General features: G+C 30.8%; 1 protein-coding gene across 2 annotated transcripts in view; it reads right to left on the bottom strand.

Moving 5' to 3' along the window:
• Nucleotides 1-18,701, bottom strand: part of LOC114337220 (ATP-dependent DNA/RNA helicase DHX36) — a 109,004-nt gene that overhangs the window by 48,625 nt on the left and 41,678 nt on the right. For both annotated transcript variants that reach the window (XM_028287626.2, XM_028287627.2), the window contains exon 6: nucleotides 5,280-5,453. In XM_028287626.2, coding sequence (XP_028143427.1) covers nucleotides 5,280-5,453 — 174 coding nt within the window. The remainder of the gene's footprint in view (nucleotides 1-5,279; nucleotides 5,454-18,701) is intronic.

Below are 18,701 nucleotides of genomic sequence, written 5' to 3'. Positions count from 1 at the left end.
TTATTTTTTAATGATTTTAACTTCCAATCGTATAGTAAGATATTTGATCACGTGTTTAATTCTGTCCAATCAGATTAAAATTATACTAAGAATTATCTACTGTAGAAAATTTCCGATAGAATTTTTTTAAGTAGATTGTTTCTGTTTAATGACAACCAGTTCCTAGTTTTGACAACTGTCACATTTAAGAAAATATCCATAATATACGTATTAAAAAATAATCTTACGAATATCACACGACAGTAAGAATAAATAAGAAAATAATGCTTCATTTTTACTCAAATTTGTTGCAATTGGGCAATAGCCACTCGAGCCCTGCGGGCTCTCGTGTCTATTGCCAGACAACAAATTTTCGAAAAACTGTCGCATTATTTTCAATTTATTCTCACTCTCTTGTGATATACCCGATAATTTTTGATAATATCCCGTCGTCAAGTATATTACTTCAGATGCCCTTCGTTGCTACGAAAAAAATACATTCAGTGACATTAATGACAATTAATGTTTTAAAAATTATAAAAGTGATGACTTTCAACCGTCAAATATTTATAACAACTGTGTGTTTAATTGTACTAATTTGTACTTACATACATATAGTATTTTTACTACAAAAGCGATATTACGTAGGTCAAAATTTTTGACGTAAGAGAACTGTCAAAACATTAGAATGTGACTTTTCATTATTGCCATGTTTAGAATGCCATGTTTATAATAAACATGGCAATAATGAAAAGTTACATTCTAATGTTTTGACAGTTCTCTTACGTCAAAAATTTTGACCTACGTAATATCGCTTTTGTAGTAAAAATACTATACAAATAAATTACAAAAAAATTTTGGTTTGAATAGTTTTATTCATGAAATAATCGCAGCAAATTGTACTCGATCTCTAAAATTATTATCGAATTTTTGCCCGCGTGACACTTTAACATAATTTCACTCCCCTTCGGGTCGTGAAATTAAAACTGTCAAAGTGCCACTCGGGAAAAATTCGATTTTAGAGCTCTTGTGCAATTACTACTGATAATTTTTTCACTAACTATGTATCCAGTGATTGTAATAATAATTTATATGTACAACAAAAACTAATACTCAATCGAGAAAAGAGGAAAAGTGTTAAAGTGATTTTTTAATAATATATTGTTACTATGGAACGCTTACAATTTTGAACATCTTTAACAACAAAATACTTGGATCACAGTATATAATCCTGATGTATTCTCTGCTTGGATCTTCCATAAATAACAAACAATAAATTACTTTTTGTTAAGTTCACGTCTTAAATCAATTATTTATCAAATACATTATCAATATTATTTAACCAACAACTCAAAATATTCCCGGTGCCATGTCAAATATTTAAAATATTTAAAATTGTCACTGTCATCATATACTATTTGACTCAGTGCGTTGTATGACAAAGATAGCAAATGTTCGATTTGGAAAATATCACCACGGACATGGAGTCCATTTTTTTCGAATCCTGAATAAACTAATAAATGTTTTTAAAAAATTTAAACGCAGAATGAAAGACTAAATTATTATCGAGGGCCAAAAGTCCCTTAGAATAAATAAAAAGTTTCTTTTGAATGAGATATTTGAAATTAAAAATCACACTACATATTCTCTTAGTTTTTCACCCCTGTAACTTATTTAAATAAACATAGAAGTTCTCAGGCACTTTCGGCCCTCGGCAATAACGTAATATTTAATTCTGCGTTTAAATTTTTCAAAAATATTTATTAGTTTTTTCAGGATTCGAAAAAAATTTATCCCCATTTGAATAGCATTGCAGCCGAAAATACGTACCCATCCCCTTAAAGAATGTTGGATGTAATTAAAAATAAAGGGGATCGAACTCAGTAGTAAACTATCACATTTTTTTGTTAATGTATTACATATTCAATGTCTTTTTTAATTCATTTTTTATTTGTTTAATAAATCGTTCTCTCGTTCTCATTAATTTAAAAAATATTTTCTATAATTATGGAAATCCAAAAATGTCTCTTTAAGAAGGATGTCCAGAGACAGAGACCTAAAATTGGCATTGAGGATCCGCCTACTTCGCTGCTACGTGTTCTCAGTCTTACTTTATGGTACCGAGTCCTGTGAATAAAATCTGTCTAAGTCGCCTTGAGACTTTCGAAATGTGGTGCTATAGAGGAATTTCAAAATTTTATTGGATGGAGAAGTTTCGACACTTCACAAAACTAGAATGGCTCAACAAGACTACCGAGATTATAAAAAGCATCAAGAAGAGAAAGCTGGTGTATTTCGGACATGTAATGAGAGGTAATAATGTGAAAATTGAGAATATATGACACAATTATAAAAAGCACACTGCTGTATGGATCTGAAACGTGACGTCTTAAAGAAAATCAGATAAGGAAAATAGAAGCCACATAAATGGATGCATTAGGAGCAGCTAGAAAAACGAAACTTGATAGAGTTCGAAACGACAGAATAAAGGAAGAAATGGGGCTAAAAAAACTGTAACCGATTGCATAGAGAGAAAACAGCTTACATGGTATGGGCATGTTCAAAGAATGCCAGAAGAAAGACTATCAAGGAAAGTAGCAAAATGGATACCACCGTAACACAGAAAACGAGGAAGACCAAAGAAATCGTGGATGGAAAGAGTTAGAAGATCAATGAGCGAACGAGGACTGAGAGAAAATTGTAATGATAGGACGCGGTGGCAATTGGGCATCGGACAACGTCGCAGGACGTTCTAACCCGAATCTATATATACAGGGTGTTTCATTAAGAATTGTCCATATCGTAACTGGAGAAAGCACAAAATACGAAGATTTAACCCAAAACACTTAAATAAAATATTCTTCCTTACCGAAATACAGAGTGTTTTATTACAAATAATATTCTAAAATGATTTTAGCCCATTGGTTTACCACCTACCAATATTTTTTGTTCAAACTTGACAAACATTTTATACATGTTAGGATACTCTAACTAGTGTTAAAAGATAGTTTTCCGCTGTTACCATAGGCGTGCTGTAGGGATATATACTTCATTTTCGCCCCTTTTTCCCTCTCACAATCTACGCTACTGTCTTAATAATCATTTCAGCATGTTTTTGATTCCTTGTTACTTTTTACATAAATATCATCCTTTTGTCTCATTGCGATAGAGTAAGTAGTTTTCAAGTTATTTGCGTTTAAATATAATGGATTCCATATAATAAGACTATGTATTTTAAACTACATTCAATAAGATTATGTGTTTAAAATACATAATCTTATTGAATCCATTACATTAAAACGCAAATAACTTGAAAACTACTTACTCTATCGCATTGAGACAAAAGGATGATGTTTACGTAAAAAGTAACGAAGAATCAAAAAAACATGCTGAAATGATTATTACGATAGTGGTGTAGATTGTAAGGGGGAAAGGGGGCGAAAATGAAGTATATATCCCTACAGCACGCTCCTGATAATAGCGGAAAACTATCTTTCAACACTAGTTAAAGTAACCGGACATGTATAAACTTTGTGTCAAGTTTGAACAAAAAATATTAAAAGGTGCAATGAGCTAAAATAATTTTAGAATATTTGTAATAAAACACTCTGTATCTCGTTAAGGAAGAATATTTTAATTTAAGTGTTTTGGGTTAAATCTTCGTATTTTGTGCTAAGGTTTCTCCAGTTACGACATGGACAATTCTCAATGAAACACCCTGTATAATGAGAGGTCCCAAATATAGGTTGCTACAAAATATTATATAAGGGAAAATAGCAGACAAACGCAGTCCAGGACAAAGAAGAACCTCATGGCCGAAGAACTTTCGAGATTGGTAGGGGATTGATACAAGCATGCTGTTAAGGGTGGCAGTGAATAAGATTAAGATAGCTATGATGGTTACCAACATTCTGAAAGGACACGGACACAGAAGAAAAATGTTGCTTGATGAATTAAAACTTTTAAATTTTATGCTGGACTTTTGTTTTTGTTCTCTAAAATTAGATTTTCTTTTCAATCTACGTTGGGCCAACTAACATGAACATAAAAACATGATAAACAAGTAATATGATCATTATTCAAAAATAAGTTGTACCTATTAAGGGGCTATCCTAGTGTAAAAGTACGAAATTCATATAATTTTTTGGGAATGTCTAAAATGAAAAGTACTGTACCAATTGTTTTGAAAATTTGCATAAGAATTTACTATAAGAAGAAGTACATGCAAAAAAAATGTTCATAAAAGAATATTGAAAATTAAACGATTTATGCGCCATCTGCTGGCACCATGAAAAAAAAACAGCTCCACTGCTGCAGTGATTGGGACTAATAGAGATCCTGAAACATAAAATTTCAAAGTTATTATTGAAATATAAGTTATTTTCTATACCATTAACTAGGAGTTTTTTGATCGGATAAAAAATGTCAATTCGGCGGTTTTTGAAACTGGAATATTTTAGCTAATGTTAAAAATTTTTTTCAACACTTCGTCATTTTTCTAAATTTGAATATTTTCCAAAATCCTAGTTGATGGTATAGAAAATAACTTTGTTTCAATAATCACTTTGAAATTTTATGTTTCAGGATCTCTATTAGTCTTAATCACTGTTGCAGTGGAGCTATGTCTTTTTATGTTGTTCCGAAGCTATTTCCTTGTGGCATTTTTATGATTAACTATTTAGTGGGAAATAAGCCACAATTAAATTGACAAAATAATTTTATTAACGTTTCGAAGCCCAAATCGGGTTTCGTTCTCAAAATACAAAATACTATTAAAATAAACAAAAATGTTGTTGCTAAGTAAAAAAATTCTAATAATTTATTTAATCTGACTCAGTTATATTGGCAATTCAGACGTATATTATACATTTTAAAGTTAAAGACTTTAAAATGATATCGCCAATATTTATGAGTTGCGTTCCTGGGACGACTTTACTAAAAGATAGTTCATTCGATTACATGAAATCAATCCCAACTCAAGAATATCCGTGACAAAAAAAATCATAGCATGTGATCTGTCTTTAAAAAGACAAACAAATGCAACGATGACAGTAAAATTCTCGCGTTAGAGATTCCATAGTAAATCACGAGGGAAAACCAGGAAAAAAACCTCGTTGAAAGTAAATTAAATGTAAGACCAAATACTTACGATGTCGGGATAGTATCACGTCACGTCAAGTACTTTTTATTTTAGAAATTCCCAAAAAAATTTACACTACGATAGCCCCTTAAAATAATTTGGAACCCATCACTAGCAACATTTTACATCCTCAAACAATAAATCACTCATCAATAAATACCTCTAATGAAATCCTGAGAATTTCTGGAACTCTTTCCACATCCATATTCTCATAGCGTTGTTTGGAATACAACCGAAAGCATCTGCCAGGTTTGGTACGACCTGCCCGTCCTTTTCGTTGGTTGGCACATGCTTGTGAAATCCACTTTGTATGCAGCGACGATACCTTATTATACTGAAAAATTGCATTGAATAATATTAAAATACTATATTTATCAATTACTGGATCTATGAAAGATGATACAGTTAGTGGCAGATTAACATATAATTAACATATACAGTAACCGCCACCCTACTCCATAGATACATAGGAACATTGAGCTACTACAGTTCTGGACCATTCACTTGTTGCAATGTTTATTTTTATGTCTAGTGACGTTTAGAACGTCAGAAAATGTATAGAAACTGAATATTAACATAGAAAGTTGACAAATAATAGATCAGCTGTATTTGACGTTTATAGTTGTATTTTGTTAAAGTTGTAAAAGTTTTAAAGTATTGTAATATTTTTGGTGTTTGAATAAAGTTATTTTAAAGCAGAGTTGTGGTGCTACAGGAGAATGTGGAAAATACCATGGACAGAGAGAGTAACAAATCAAGATGTTTTGCTGAAGATGGGGAAGGAATGCGAAGTCATAAAAACCATACAAATGAAAAAACTGGAATATCTACGCCACATAATGAGAGGAGAAAAGTACTCTCTGGTAAGACTCATAATCCAATGAAAAATTTCGGGAAAGAGAAATGTGGGACGTAGGAGGATTTTCTGGTTGCGAAATTTAAGGGATTGGTATGGGTGCAGTTCAATACAGTTGTTCAGAGCTGCAGCCAAGAAAGTTAAGATTGTTGTGATGGTAGCCAACCTCCGATAGGAGACGGTACTGCAAGAAGAAGAAAGCAGAGTAATAATACTATTAATTAATGTATTTTTTAACTTTAAAAAGGGTAAACATTATAGTTGGCTGTATACCTTCGACAAAACAACGTGGAAGAACACTTCTGTTCTATATAGGTATATAGACCAGTAAGGATCTGCGAAAAATGTCTATTTTTGGATGTGAAAGGTGGCATTCGGATTTTTGCAGATAAAGTTAGGTGATACCTTCAGTAATAATAATTGACTTATGCTCCTTCTCAAATATGCCCGGAACATTAATAAAAAAATTAAAATATTTAAAAATTTCGATTTTTTTCTGCTTTCTTTACTTATAACTTTAAAACGATTCGTTTTGGATCAAAGTCGTAAAGAAATAAAATAAAGATAATTGAATTTTGTATGATATACGACTGGTAAAAAATGTCTTAAGGTATTACCTTTTCTGCAATATAGCAATAAATACAAAATAAAGGGGCAAAATAAGTCTGTTGTTATTCAATATTTTTTAACCACTTTGGTGGCACTTAGAACCTTAGTTATTCACTTAGGAAATTCTTTGTAACATACTTAAATCGTGTACAAAATTTCATTAAAATCGACCTAATAAATTTTGCATAATAAATTTGCAATCTAAATGTTTTTAAAAAAGTTCAAATTTTTTAAAATCTTTCTGAACAAAAAGTAGACCATTTAGAAGTTGGCTAATTTTTTTACAAATAAAGAGGTGCTCTACCTATCTAATACACTTTACAGAATTAAAATCGGATTATTTAAGGGACCCCAGCAATGTTTTAAATTTATAAACAATTTTTTGGCTTATAAACAAATAGCTTTGTTTAATAATAAAAAAATTAATTTTTAGCAATGCAAATAATTAAAACCGGTATAATTTGACTTAAACTTTCAAATGCTGTCAGCAGCTATTTTATTTTTTAGTCAAACGTTATTCGCGTTCAAAAATTGTAATTTCTCGATTTTTTGAAAGTTCCACCGTGTTTATCTCGAAAACTATGCATCCTACGAAAAAACTTGTACGAACATTTTCTGCTTAGAATTACCCAAGAAATACAAAAAAATGTTTTATTTTGCGAAAAATCGATTTTATGTAATTCCTCAAGTTCTTTGTTTATAACAACCTTATCGACATCCGGATCAACTGTTACCTAAAAAATTCGTGTTCTATGGGTCAAAATACATAAAAAACTTACTTGGGTAAGTCCATCTATTTAAAGGAGCCCGTAGCACCCCCTCCTGGCCACAGCACTAATTTGTTTATAAGCCAAAAAAATTGTTTATAACTTTAAAACATTGCTGAGGCTGCTTAAATAATCCGATTTCAATTCTGTAAAGTGCATTAGATAGGTGGAGTACTTCTTTTTTTTTTTTTTTTTTTTTTTTTTTTATTTAATGGCATAGACATTAGTCATTCAGCCAGTTGCAATAAACAAAATACAATCCTAATCCTAATACAAAATAAACAGAAACAATATATACAAACACAATAAATAATACAATACAATAATAATACAATAAAAACAATAATGGAACTCTGATAAAGTGATAAAACATTTATGACAAAAAAAAAGATGCAAATCTGAACTTAAATCATAAAAATCTCATGCCCGCGTACAAATCTTATAGGACTGTGCGTGTCTCTGACAAGAAATCTATAATGATATTGTATATTTGTTGTGAGCCTGTAGCCAGCAAAGACTGTATATTGAATGGTGCATGCATATCAAGTTGAATTAAATTTTTATAGAGAGAGTTTGAATGCTGTTGAAACTTAGTACATTCAAAAAAGATATGATCAAGATCACCCTGCTTTCCGCAATGTTTGCAATTATTGTCTTCAATCACATTTATTTTATATAAATGACTTGGATAGCAAGCATGCCCAAAACGTAATCGATTTATAGTTGTTATATATTTACGTGGAGCTTTAAAACTCTTAAACCATGTATTTTGTGGAATCACTGGTTGTAAAGTGGTGTATCTTGTGGGGTTTGTTAAGCAGTAAAGATTCCATTGATCTTTCCATATCGATAGTTGGTTTCTTTTAAAAATAGTAATAACATCTGATACACATAAAGAATATGACAATAAAGTGCCTGATGTTATACTGGATTTGGCTAAGTAGTCTACATACTCATTATCTTTGAGTCCAATATGTGCCTTAACCCAAATAAATTTTATATTGAAGCCAGAGTCTTCTAACTGCTTTAACATATCCTTTATTAAAAATATGTAAGGATTACTAAATGTTTTGGGCAAAAAAGTATTTTTGATATTCTGTAAAACTGATAGGCAGTCTGAAAGAATTAACGTTTTTTTAGTATAAGAGTTTTTAATATATTTCAACGCTTCGAGTATGGCCAATGATTCCGCAGAGAAAATTGAAAACTCATTGGGAAGTTTGTATTTGAATTCGAAACCTCCTGAGGGTAAAAAATACGCACAGCCAGACCCTTCTCCTGATTTAGATGCATCTGTGTATATAACTGTTGCATCACTGTAGCAGTTCAAAATAGATTTCAGGATATTGTTGCTGATTATGTTGTTTTCGTTGTATGTGGGTATTATTACATCAGTTTTATGGAAGAGAGCAAAGTAGTCTAAGTTTTTGTCTACTGTGTTTAATTCCTTTGAAAAAATAGGATTGTTCTGTAATGCAGTACATAAAGGCGGAGATGGTTTTTTAATCCAATACTTATGAGTAAGATCTGATTCGTTAAGATGACATATACTGGAAAATAATTCGAAATTTGTAGTGTGTGCTTTAAGTACCCATTTTTCGCTTAGTAAATTTCTTCTAATCTCTAAAGGAGGCTCAGAAGCTTCAACATGTATTGGTTGTATAGGAGTAGATCTCATAGCACCTAAACAGATTCTCAAGGCAGAGTTTTGGAAAACGTCAATTTTTCTTAAAAGGTTTTTGGAAGCAGAACCGTAGAGAGTAGCACCATAATCTATAATGGATCGTATATAAGCTCTATAAAACAATAAAGATGTTTCAACATCGCAGCCCCACCACACTCTAGTTGTCATTCTAAGGAAATTAATACCTTTGCTACATCTATCCAGCATATATTGTATGTGTGGTTTCCAAGTTAGTTTTTTGTCCAGAATGAGTCCCAGATATTTGACATTATTTTTAAATGTAAAAGATTGATCACTAAGTAATACATCTTGGTTTATAGGAAGATTGTGTCTTGTAAAGACAGATACTGCTGATTTTTTAATTGATAAGTTTAAGCCGTTCTCTAAGAACCATGGAAATAGGGAACTACAAACTGTACTTAGGTTTTGCATACCGTTTTCATATTTCTTGCTTTCCATATAGACACAAAAGTCGTCTGCATATTGTATGATTTTGAATGGGATGTTGTTTATTTGCATCTTATGTATGTCAGAGGTGTACAGATTAAATAAAATTGGTGATAATACTGAGCCTTGTGGTATACCGTAATAATTATGTCGAGGTCCTATTAGTTTATTATTATGATCTCTGATGTAAATTACCCTATCTGTATAGAAACCGATTATTGTGTTAACGAAAGCAATTGGCATATGAAAAAAATTTACCATTTTATGTTTTAAGGTTGATAAACAAACTGAGTCATATGCTCCTTCAATATCTAAGAATAGTGCTGCTAAGTAGTTATTTTTAGTTAAGTTATTCTGTACATCTACAACAAGTGTTGTTAAAGCGTCTAGAGTTCCAAAACCTCTTTTGTAACCAAACTGGTTTACTGGAAGTAAATTCTCTTTTTGTAACCACCAATCTAATCTAAATTTTATAAGCCTTTCTAAAGTTTTAAAAATACAAGACAGTAAGGATATTGGTCTATATGAACTTACGATGTTTGGGTCTTTTCCGGGTTTAAGGATAGGAACAACTAAGATGTCTTTGAAAGAATCGATAACTATATTTTTTTGGATGATATCATTGAAGACATTTAAAAGAAGTTTTTTAGCAACATCTGGAAGGTTGGTTAACATGGGGTATTTTATATGATCGATACCAGGAGAAGTATTTATGCGGTTTTTAAGGGCAAAATCTAATTCAGTTTCAGTAAATGGTTTTAACAGGAAGTGATTATTTGAATGATGACTTTGTGTAGATCGTGTAGGTGAATTTTGAGCAAAAGGAGGACATACTTTATTAAAAAAGTCGTCTAATAGATTATCATTGAAGGGTTTTATACTAATAGATGCTTTTCGATTCATTTTGTTGGCCTGTGACCATATCTCCTTAGAGGAGGTATTTTTGCTTAAATTAGAACACCATTTAATCCAACTAGCTTTGGCTTTTTGTTTCAACTGCTTTTTAGTATGAGCAGTAACTTTCTGACAATTTAGATAATTATCAAGGCTTGGTGAACGTTTATACAATGCTAATGCTTCTTTTCTGTCATTGATTATCAGATCGCATTCTGGGTCCCACCATGGTGGAGGCGATCGATTTTTAGATTTAAAAATTTTGTATTGAGGAATAGATCTAATTGCAGCATCATTAATGCAATCTAATAGAAAACTATAATTTTGATAAGTATTGAAAGAGCTATTGTAGTTGGAAAACATGTTTTCAATTAAGGATGTATACAGGGACCAATTGGCTTTCTTGATATTCCATTTGCTTTTTGGATAAATTATTTCTTGTGAGGTGTTGGTTATTGAAAAATTCATAGATATAGCAAAATGATTCGAGCCTAAGGTGTCAGATAAAACTGACCAAGTAAATTTACTGGCTATATTAGCTGTGCAGAGTGAAATGTCAATAATAGATTTTTGAGTACCATATCTAGGAAGATATGTAGGTTCTCCATTATTCAAAATTACAAGATCTAGGTCTTCGATACTGCTAACAATTTGGTTACCAACTGGATCATTACGCAGTGAGCCCCATAGTGAGTGATGAGCATTCATATCTCCGCCAATTAAAAAAGGTGATTTGATTTGTGAGAAGATATTTATCCAATCGTTTTTGGATGTACTAATATTTGGAGGTCTATATATAGATAAAAAACTTAATTCTATTGTGTTACATTTAACGATAGCACCGCAAACTAAAATTCCCTCATTAAAATTGTTTCTAATATTTATTTCACGAAATGGTATAGTTGTTTTAATTAAAATTGCAACACCTGCATACCCGTCATATCTATCTTGGCGAATTACATTATAACCTTTAAATGTATAATTTTGATTTGGTTTGAACCAGGTTTCACTTAATAATACAATATCAATATTTTCAGTTATTAAAAAATGAATTAAACTATTTTTATTCGAAACAACGGATCTACCGTTCCATTGCAAAATTTTTAATGATTTAAGTTCTGGGAACATGTTATTTATGAGTGATATCCTCTAAAATCGTTTTTATACCATGGTAAATACTATCTTGACTCATAGTTTTTATATCATCTACAGTTTGAATATTTGTAATCAAATTAAAAATATAATTGGAAATTAGTGTTTCCAATACTCTTTGATCTGATTTGTTTTGACAAATTGGGGGTTTTAAATTAGCAGGAAGGGGTTTGGAGGGCCCAAAATTAAAAGGGAATATGGGTGAATTGTTTTGTGTTTGGTTTGGTGATATTTTTCGTTTTTTAGCTATATTATAGTGGCTTGAGGAGGGTTGGGATTGGGATGTATTATTTGAAATGTTTTGATTTTTATGTGTGGTAGTAGAAGGGGATGATTTTCTTGAAGATGTTGGGAGGGGAGGAAAACTGTCTTCGATATTGTCTAGTGTGGAAAATCTATTCTGAATAAACAATCCCGAGAAGGACGATTCACAGTAATTTTTTGCCTCGATAAAGGAAATTTTTTGCTCAATCATCACGTTCTTTATCTTCTTTTGATGTTCGTATTTTGGACACTTCTTGGATATGGAAACATGATCTTTACTATCACAATGTATGCATTGAACATCATTATCTTGACATGTATGATCTTCATTTTTGATTTTTCCACATTTTATGCAATGTGCTTGTGGACTGCGACACTGCTTGGAAATATGTCCAAATCTTAAGCAATTGTAACACTGTGTTACTTTGCCAATGTAGGTTTCAACAGGAAAAAATACACTATTTATTGAAATGTAGCTAGGGAGAATATTTCCTTCGAAGGTGACTATCATTGTCCTTTTGGGTACATAGTTAGTTTTTCCATCGGTGTCAACTTTTCTGTAAGTTCTTTTAAAGGCTATTATGGGGGAGGGAGATTTACTATTATCTAACAAATACTTTTCATCGTATTGAGTATCAATATCTCTTATTAGGCCTCTTATTTCTAGTAAATGGTTAGGGACATATGCTACTAAGTTTTGGTCTTTTAATTTTATATTTTTAACTAAATTATTTGCATCTACGATTGACCTTAACAAAACTTTAATTCTGTTTTTTCCAATGGCTTTTATTTCAATAATATTAGGAATGTTCAATTTTTTATGCAAAATGTCCGCAACAGTAAGTGGATGTAAACGGCCAATATCCTGATTGTTTGATTTTTCTATATATACATAAACATTATTAAAATTGTACTTATCTGATGCAACGTTGAACAATTTTTTCTCTACAACTTTTTGCGGAGGTGGAATTTGTTGTGTCGGCACTTTAATAACATCTCTGGTTTTAGTTGTAATTTTCGCAGTAGAATCATCCAAATTTTCTATTAAACTTGATTCAATAATATCCATTTCACTATTCTCACTAGCACCTGAAAAGTTTTCACCTAATGGTGTCCCTGGGGAAAAAGCTTCCCCCATTGGGGGTCGCTTATAGCACTGTTTATCGCACTCAATCAATATCAGTTTTTAAATCACACCAAGTGTCCTTTTTTCTACTAATTAACTCGCTAAATAGTTAATTTTATTAAGAGCAGATTTTAATGGGCACTGTCAGTTTGACGTTTTGCGTGACGGAGTACTTCTTTATATGTTAAAAAATTGAAAAATCTTTGTATGTTCTAGTTTTTGTTGTGCAAGATTTTAAAAAAAGAATGTGTGTGTACTTTGTACGCACGTAAGAAGTTATACTTCTATTATATAATTTTAACGAAGTAATTGTATTCTATTTAAATATTAAACTAACTTTCTTATCTACCACTTTCAAAAATTTTTTATTAAAACAACTAAAAAAAAATGAATCGTAGAGGATTGGAACCCGGGACGTTTCGAACTCTGACCGAACGCTCAACAACTAGACCACCGAGGTCATGTGATTGACACGTACGTTTCGGATATAATTATGAGTGCAGCTGATCTCACTACTACCAACTTTGTTAAATTTCGAAACAGTAATTTCACTTTTATTTAATAATGGTACGGTAAACAATCCTCATTCTTTAATATGTTATTCCTTACAAAAATACCTTTAATTTAAGCACAAATAACTAAAAATCGTAAATTTGGGTCAAAAGTTATTAACTTTTTAAGAATTCCCATAAGAGCCCATGTTAAAACTTAACTTTGACCCTTAATAGTAATTAAACGGCACGGTAAAATATTTTTTTAAAAATCAAGTCTTAGTTTTTTGAAGTAAACTATAACATACTAAAATTTCATGCAAATCCTTAATTCTTTGCCGAAGGTGTAGAACGTCATTAAACTTGTGATATTTTGAAAATTGATCAAATTATTTTAATTTTGAATTGAAATGATTTAAGTGCACTTTACATCAACAATAAATTGAACAAGAAATTGACAAAGTTATTCAGGCCAAATTTGACGAGTACAAAATGTATGGTTTGGAAAAGAAAATGAAGGAATTTGATGAAATAGAACAATTGGATATGTTTTATTTTGTCAAATTTCTTTATTTTCTTTTTATTCACGGCAAAATTGGATGTAGAATTGTGTTTTGTATAAGCCAAATTTGACCTTGAATAACTTGTTGTCAATTTCTTATTCAATTATTGTTGATGTAAAGTGGACTTTAAAATTGAAAAAAAATACAACAAAACATATAGTAAGAAAACAATATATTAGGTGAATATTGATGGTAATCAAATTATATAAATAAAAGTATTACATTATTACATACTTTGTATTTTGGCAGATCAAACAGGTAGGTTTATACCCATGATACATTAACAATTATTACGTACCTGTTGCTTTTAAAAACTATTTAAAAGTCACTACAATATTATAAACTGTTTTGTTTCTGTCCTCACAACAATAAAACTAATATATTATACATTTGTTTACCTTTACCTTTTCCTCCAAACCACAGCTGTCCTACAGCTGCCATATTGGATAATTTTTGACATGTCATTTGAACATCCAATCAGAACAAAGTTATAATGCGCGTATGCTCCTGGGTGATGCGTATGCGCCTGGTTTTAACATATAAAAATTCACCCTCATCGCGCGTAAAGAAGTATAACTTCAAAAATTTTAATAATTGATGGATTCGACCGTTACTTGATGGAAGTTCATTTTATCTAACAATAAAGCACTGAAAACGTTTGTTTTCTATACTTCCACAAAATTTATTATAACTAAGTGACTACAGCTGTTTCGGCGGAACTCCGCCGAACTGAGAAAGGCACTCCGCCGAAACAGCTGTAGTCACTTAGTTATAATAAATTTTGTGGAAGTATAGAAAACAAACGTTTTCAGTGCTTTATTGTTAGAAAAAATTTTAATTTTTTAAAAAAAGTTTAGATTGCAAAATTATTATGCAAAATCTAGTAAGTCAATTTTAATTAAATTTGGTGTACGGTTTTAGCACATTACAAAAATTTTCTAAGCGAATTAGGAAGGTTCCAAGTGTAACCTAAGTGATGGAAAATCATTGAATAAGGACAGGCTTGTTTTGCCCCCTTATTTTATATTTATTGCTATTTTGAAGCAAGGGTGACAAATTAAGACATTTTTAACCAATCGCATCTGATAGAAAATTGAATTATCTTTGTTTTATTCCTATAGGACTTTGTTCTATAATGAATAGTTTTTAAGTTATAAGCAAAAAAAGTAGAAAAAAACGAAATTTTTTGAAATTTTTAAATATTTTATTTTTTTTATTAATGTTCCGGGCATATTTGAGAAGAAGCATAAATCAATTATTATTAACGAAGTTATCACCTAACTTTATCCGCAAAAATCTGAATGCCACCTCTCACATCCACCTAAAAACAGATCCTTACTGGTCTAATATGAATTTATTAAAATTCTTAAAATTTATCCACGAGGAAGTGGAAAATGTACAAAACGTTTTCTGTCAAACTGGCCATCATCAGTGTAAACGTCCAGTGTACAAGTAATTGAAACTAGCCACTTTAATAGGTGTAAAAATCTCTAAATTATAATATTTGTTACATTAGACATCAAAAAGCAGTCGACATTAAGTCGATGATTTAAGATTTTTAAGTTAATATGTGGATGCACTTCATCCTTGCTCTCGAAAATTGCACAACAATGAAGCACATCCACATATTAACTTAAAAAATCTTAAGACATCCACTTAATGTCGACTGCTTTTTAATGTCTAATGTAACAATAATGTAATTTAGAGATTTTTACACCTATTGAAGTGGCTAGTTTCAATTACTTGTACACTGGACGTTTACACTGATGCTGGTCAGTTTGACCGAAAACGTTTTGTACATTTTCCACTTTTAATAAATTCATATACCTATAATACGAGTATATAACAGAAGTGTTTACTTCATTCCACGTTAATGTATTTTTTGTATGTGTGCGTGTTCACAAAGAGGGGATGGCATTAGATAAACGTTTTGCCAGATATTATTTTTTGTATGGAAAAACAATTATTGAAGTTATACTTCTTTAGGCGCGATTGAGATTGAGGGTGAATTTATATTGATCTGCGCGCATGCGCACACCGACAGTATGGTATTAGTCGTTATACGGGCTCTGATTGGGTGTTGAAATGATCTGTCAATAATAAATAATTGTTCAATATGAAGGTAAACAAATGTATAATATATTAGTTTTATTGTTGTGAGGACAGAAACAAAAAAGTTTATAATTGTAGTGACTTTTAAATAGTTTTTAAAAGCAACAGGTACGTAATAATTGTAAATTTATCATAGGTACCTACCTATTTGAACCTACCAAAATACATAGTATGTAATACTTTTATTTACATAATTTGATTACCATCAAAATTTCTATCAATGTTCACCTAATATATTGTTTTCTTACTCTATGTTTTGTTGTATTTTTTCAATTCTAAATCATTTCAATTCAAAATCAAAATAATTTAATTTAATTCAAAAATGTCAAAAGCTTAATTCGTTTAGATAGTCGATCTTCGCACGTAATGACACATTGCCTCCGTGGCGAAGCGTTTAAGGCGAATGAACCCCAATATACCAACCGCGCTGATAGCTGGTTCGAATCCCAATAAATACTTTTCTTTTTTTATTTTTTTTTATACATTTTATGATTGTAAGTATATTTATTATATAATTTATTTTCAGAAAATACGTATTTAGTCAAAAAAATTTTCCGACAATTAATGTTCAGAAATCATTTGTGGCATTTTTAGGGCCGGTTGTTCGAACGCTAATCAAAAATGATCATTATCAAATATTTAATTACTGTCACAACTGTCAATGTCAAACTTTGAAAGGGTTGCTGAAAACATAATTATTGATTACAATTATGAAATTAGTTAATCAATTATGTTAATAATTGTTATGTTAATTGGTTAACTGATCTCATAATTATAATCAATTATGTTTTCAGCAACCCAACCAAAGTTGACATTGACAGTTGTGACAGTAATTAAATATTTGATAGTGATCATTGTTGATTAGCGTTCGAACAACCGGCCCTAAATGTGTTTGTGTGTGTTTTATTCTTTTATTATTTTAATTTTTGGCACTGTTTTAATAAAAATGTTTGAGAAGTAGTAAGTATAAATTAGTTTAATATTTAAATAAAATATAAGTAAAAAGTATATTAATTTCGTTTAAATCATATAATAGAAGTATAACTTCTTACGTGCGTACAAAGTACACACACATTCTTTTTTTTATGTTTTCTTGACAGTAACATGATAAGGATGAAAATCACATCTGAGAACGGTCCCGGATTAGTCCATAAGCATAAAAATTAGATACCTACCCATGTATCTAGTAGCGTGGTGCTTATTGTATAACTAAATGGCATATTATAACTAACTACTATCTAACTACATAACATATAATATTTAGCGAGGAGAAATTTTGGAGATGACTTTTTGAAGTTATACTTCTTTAGGCACGAGGGTGAAGTTTTACATTCCCTGGCGCATGCGCACACCGACAGTATGGTATTAGTCGCTACATCTTTTAAGTTATGTAGCGCAAATAAGGTGTGCGTGAAAAGAATATATTATTAGTGTTTTTAGTAAATATATATTTATTATAATTTTTATGTCTGTGGATTTGTCTTCCTCCTTATAAGTATTATTGAAAATGTTTATTTTCAATTAATGTATCTGTCACCGTGATTGTAATTATGTCCGAGAAATGATCGACTGAATACAACAGCGGTGGTAGCTGATCGGTAGAGCATTCGCTTAGGGATCGAGAGGTCCCCTGTTCGAATCCTGACAAAGTCATATCCTTTTTTTAATTCTTATTCTTTCTAAAATTAGTTTAATATTTAAATACAATATAAAAAAACTGTTTAAAGTAGATAGGTATATTGATTTCGTTGAAATCATAATATGAAGTTAGATTATATTATAATAGAAGTATAACTTCTTATGCGCGTACAAATTACACACACATTCTTTTTTTATTTCGAAGGAACGTGTCTCGACGTCTTTGGTAATTGACACAGGAGCAAAAATTAAGCCTAACTCCTAATTACCTAACTCCTTAATATTTTGAATATTGCATTGTTTGCGTATACTTCAGTTGCTTTGTCTGTCTCTTAATGATATGCCCACTATTGATCTTAATACTTTCATTTCGACATTGTTGATTTGTTGTTTGGTCTTTCCTGTATCGGTCCTTGTATCCGCTATATATGTTACGATTGGTCTTACTGTTGTCTTGTATACTTTCATTTTCCTTTCCGTGGTCAGATATTTGTTTCTCCATATGGTTTCTCAGAGGCAATCACTTACTCTTGCTGCTTTTGCTGCTTGCCTTGTGCTCTCTGATCTTATATTCCTGTCACTAGTGAACTATACTCCTAGGTAATTGAATTTCATTACTTGTTCTACAATTTCCGTTTCTACCGTCTATTTCTAGTTTGCATCTACGCGGCTTTTTACTGATCGCTATACATTTAGCTTTTTCTACTGATAATCTCTAATTAAGTTTGTTTTCTGTGATATTGAAGGTATGGAGCTGCCTTTGTAGGTCATCCTGTAGGAATTTCATTGGAAATACTATTATGACTATACACAGGAATGATATCTAAACTGAACTCAATAATAAATTTAAAAATGATAACATTCATTTAGTCATATTGATAATAATAATATGTCGACGTGGAACCTACTATCCAATAAAAATTTTTATGAAAGAATAAATGCTGATTCATCAACTATGCTGGTATTTATAAAATCATTA

This window comes from Diabrotica virgifera, chromosome 1 (assembly GCF_917563875.1).
Source record: "Diabrotica virgifera virgifera chromosome 1, PGI_DIABVI_V3a".
Lineage (NCBI taxonomy): Eukaryota > Metazoa > Arthropoda > Insecta > Coleoptera > Chrysomelidae > Diabrotica > Diabrotica virgifera.
Note: the sequence above shows the minus strand (reverse complement) of the source record. Positions and strands in the feature narration are given on the sequence as shown.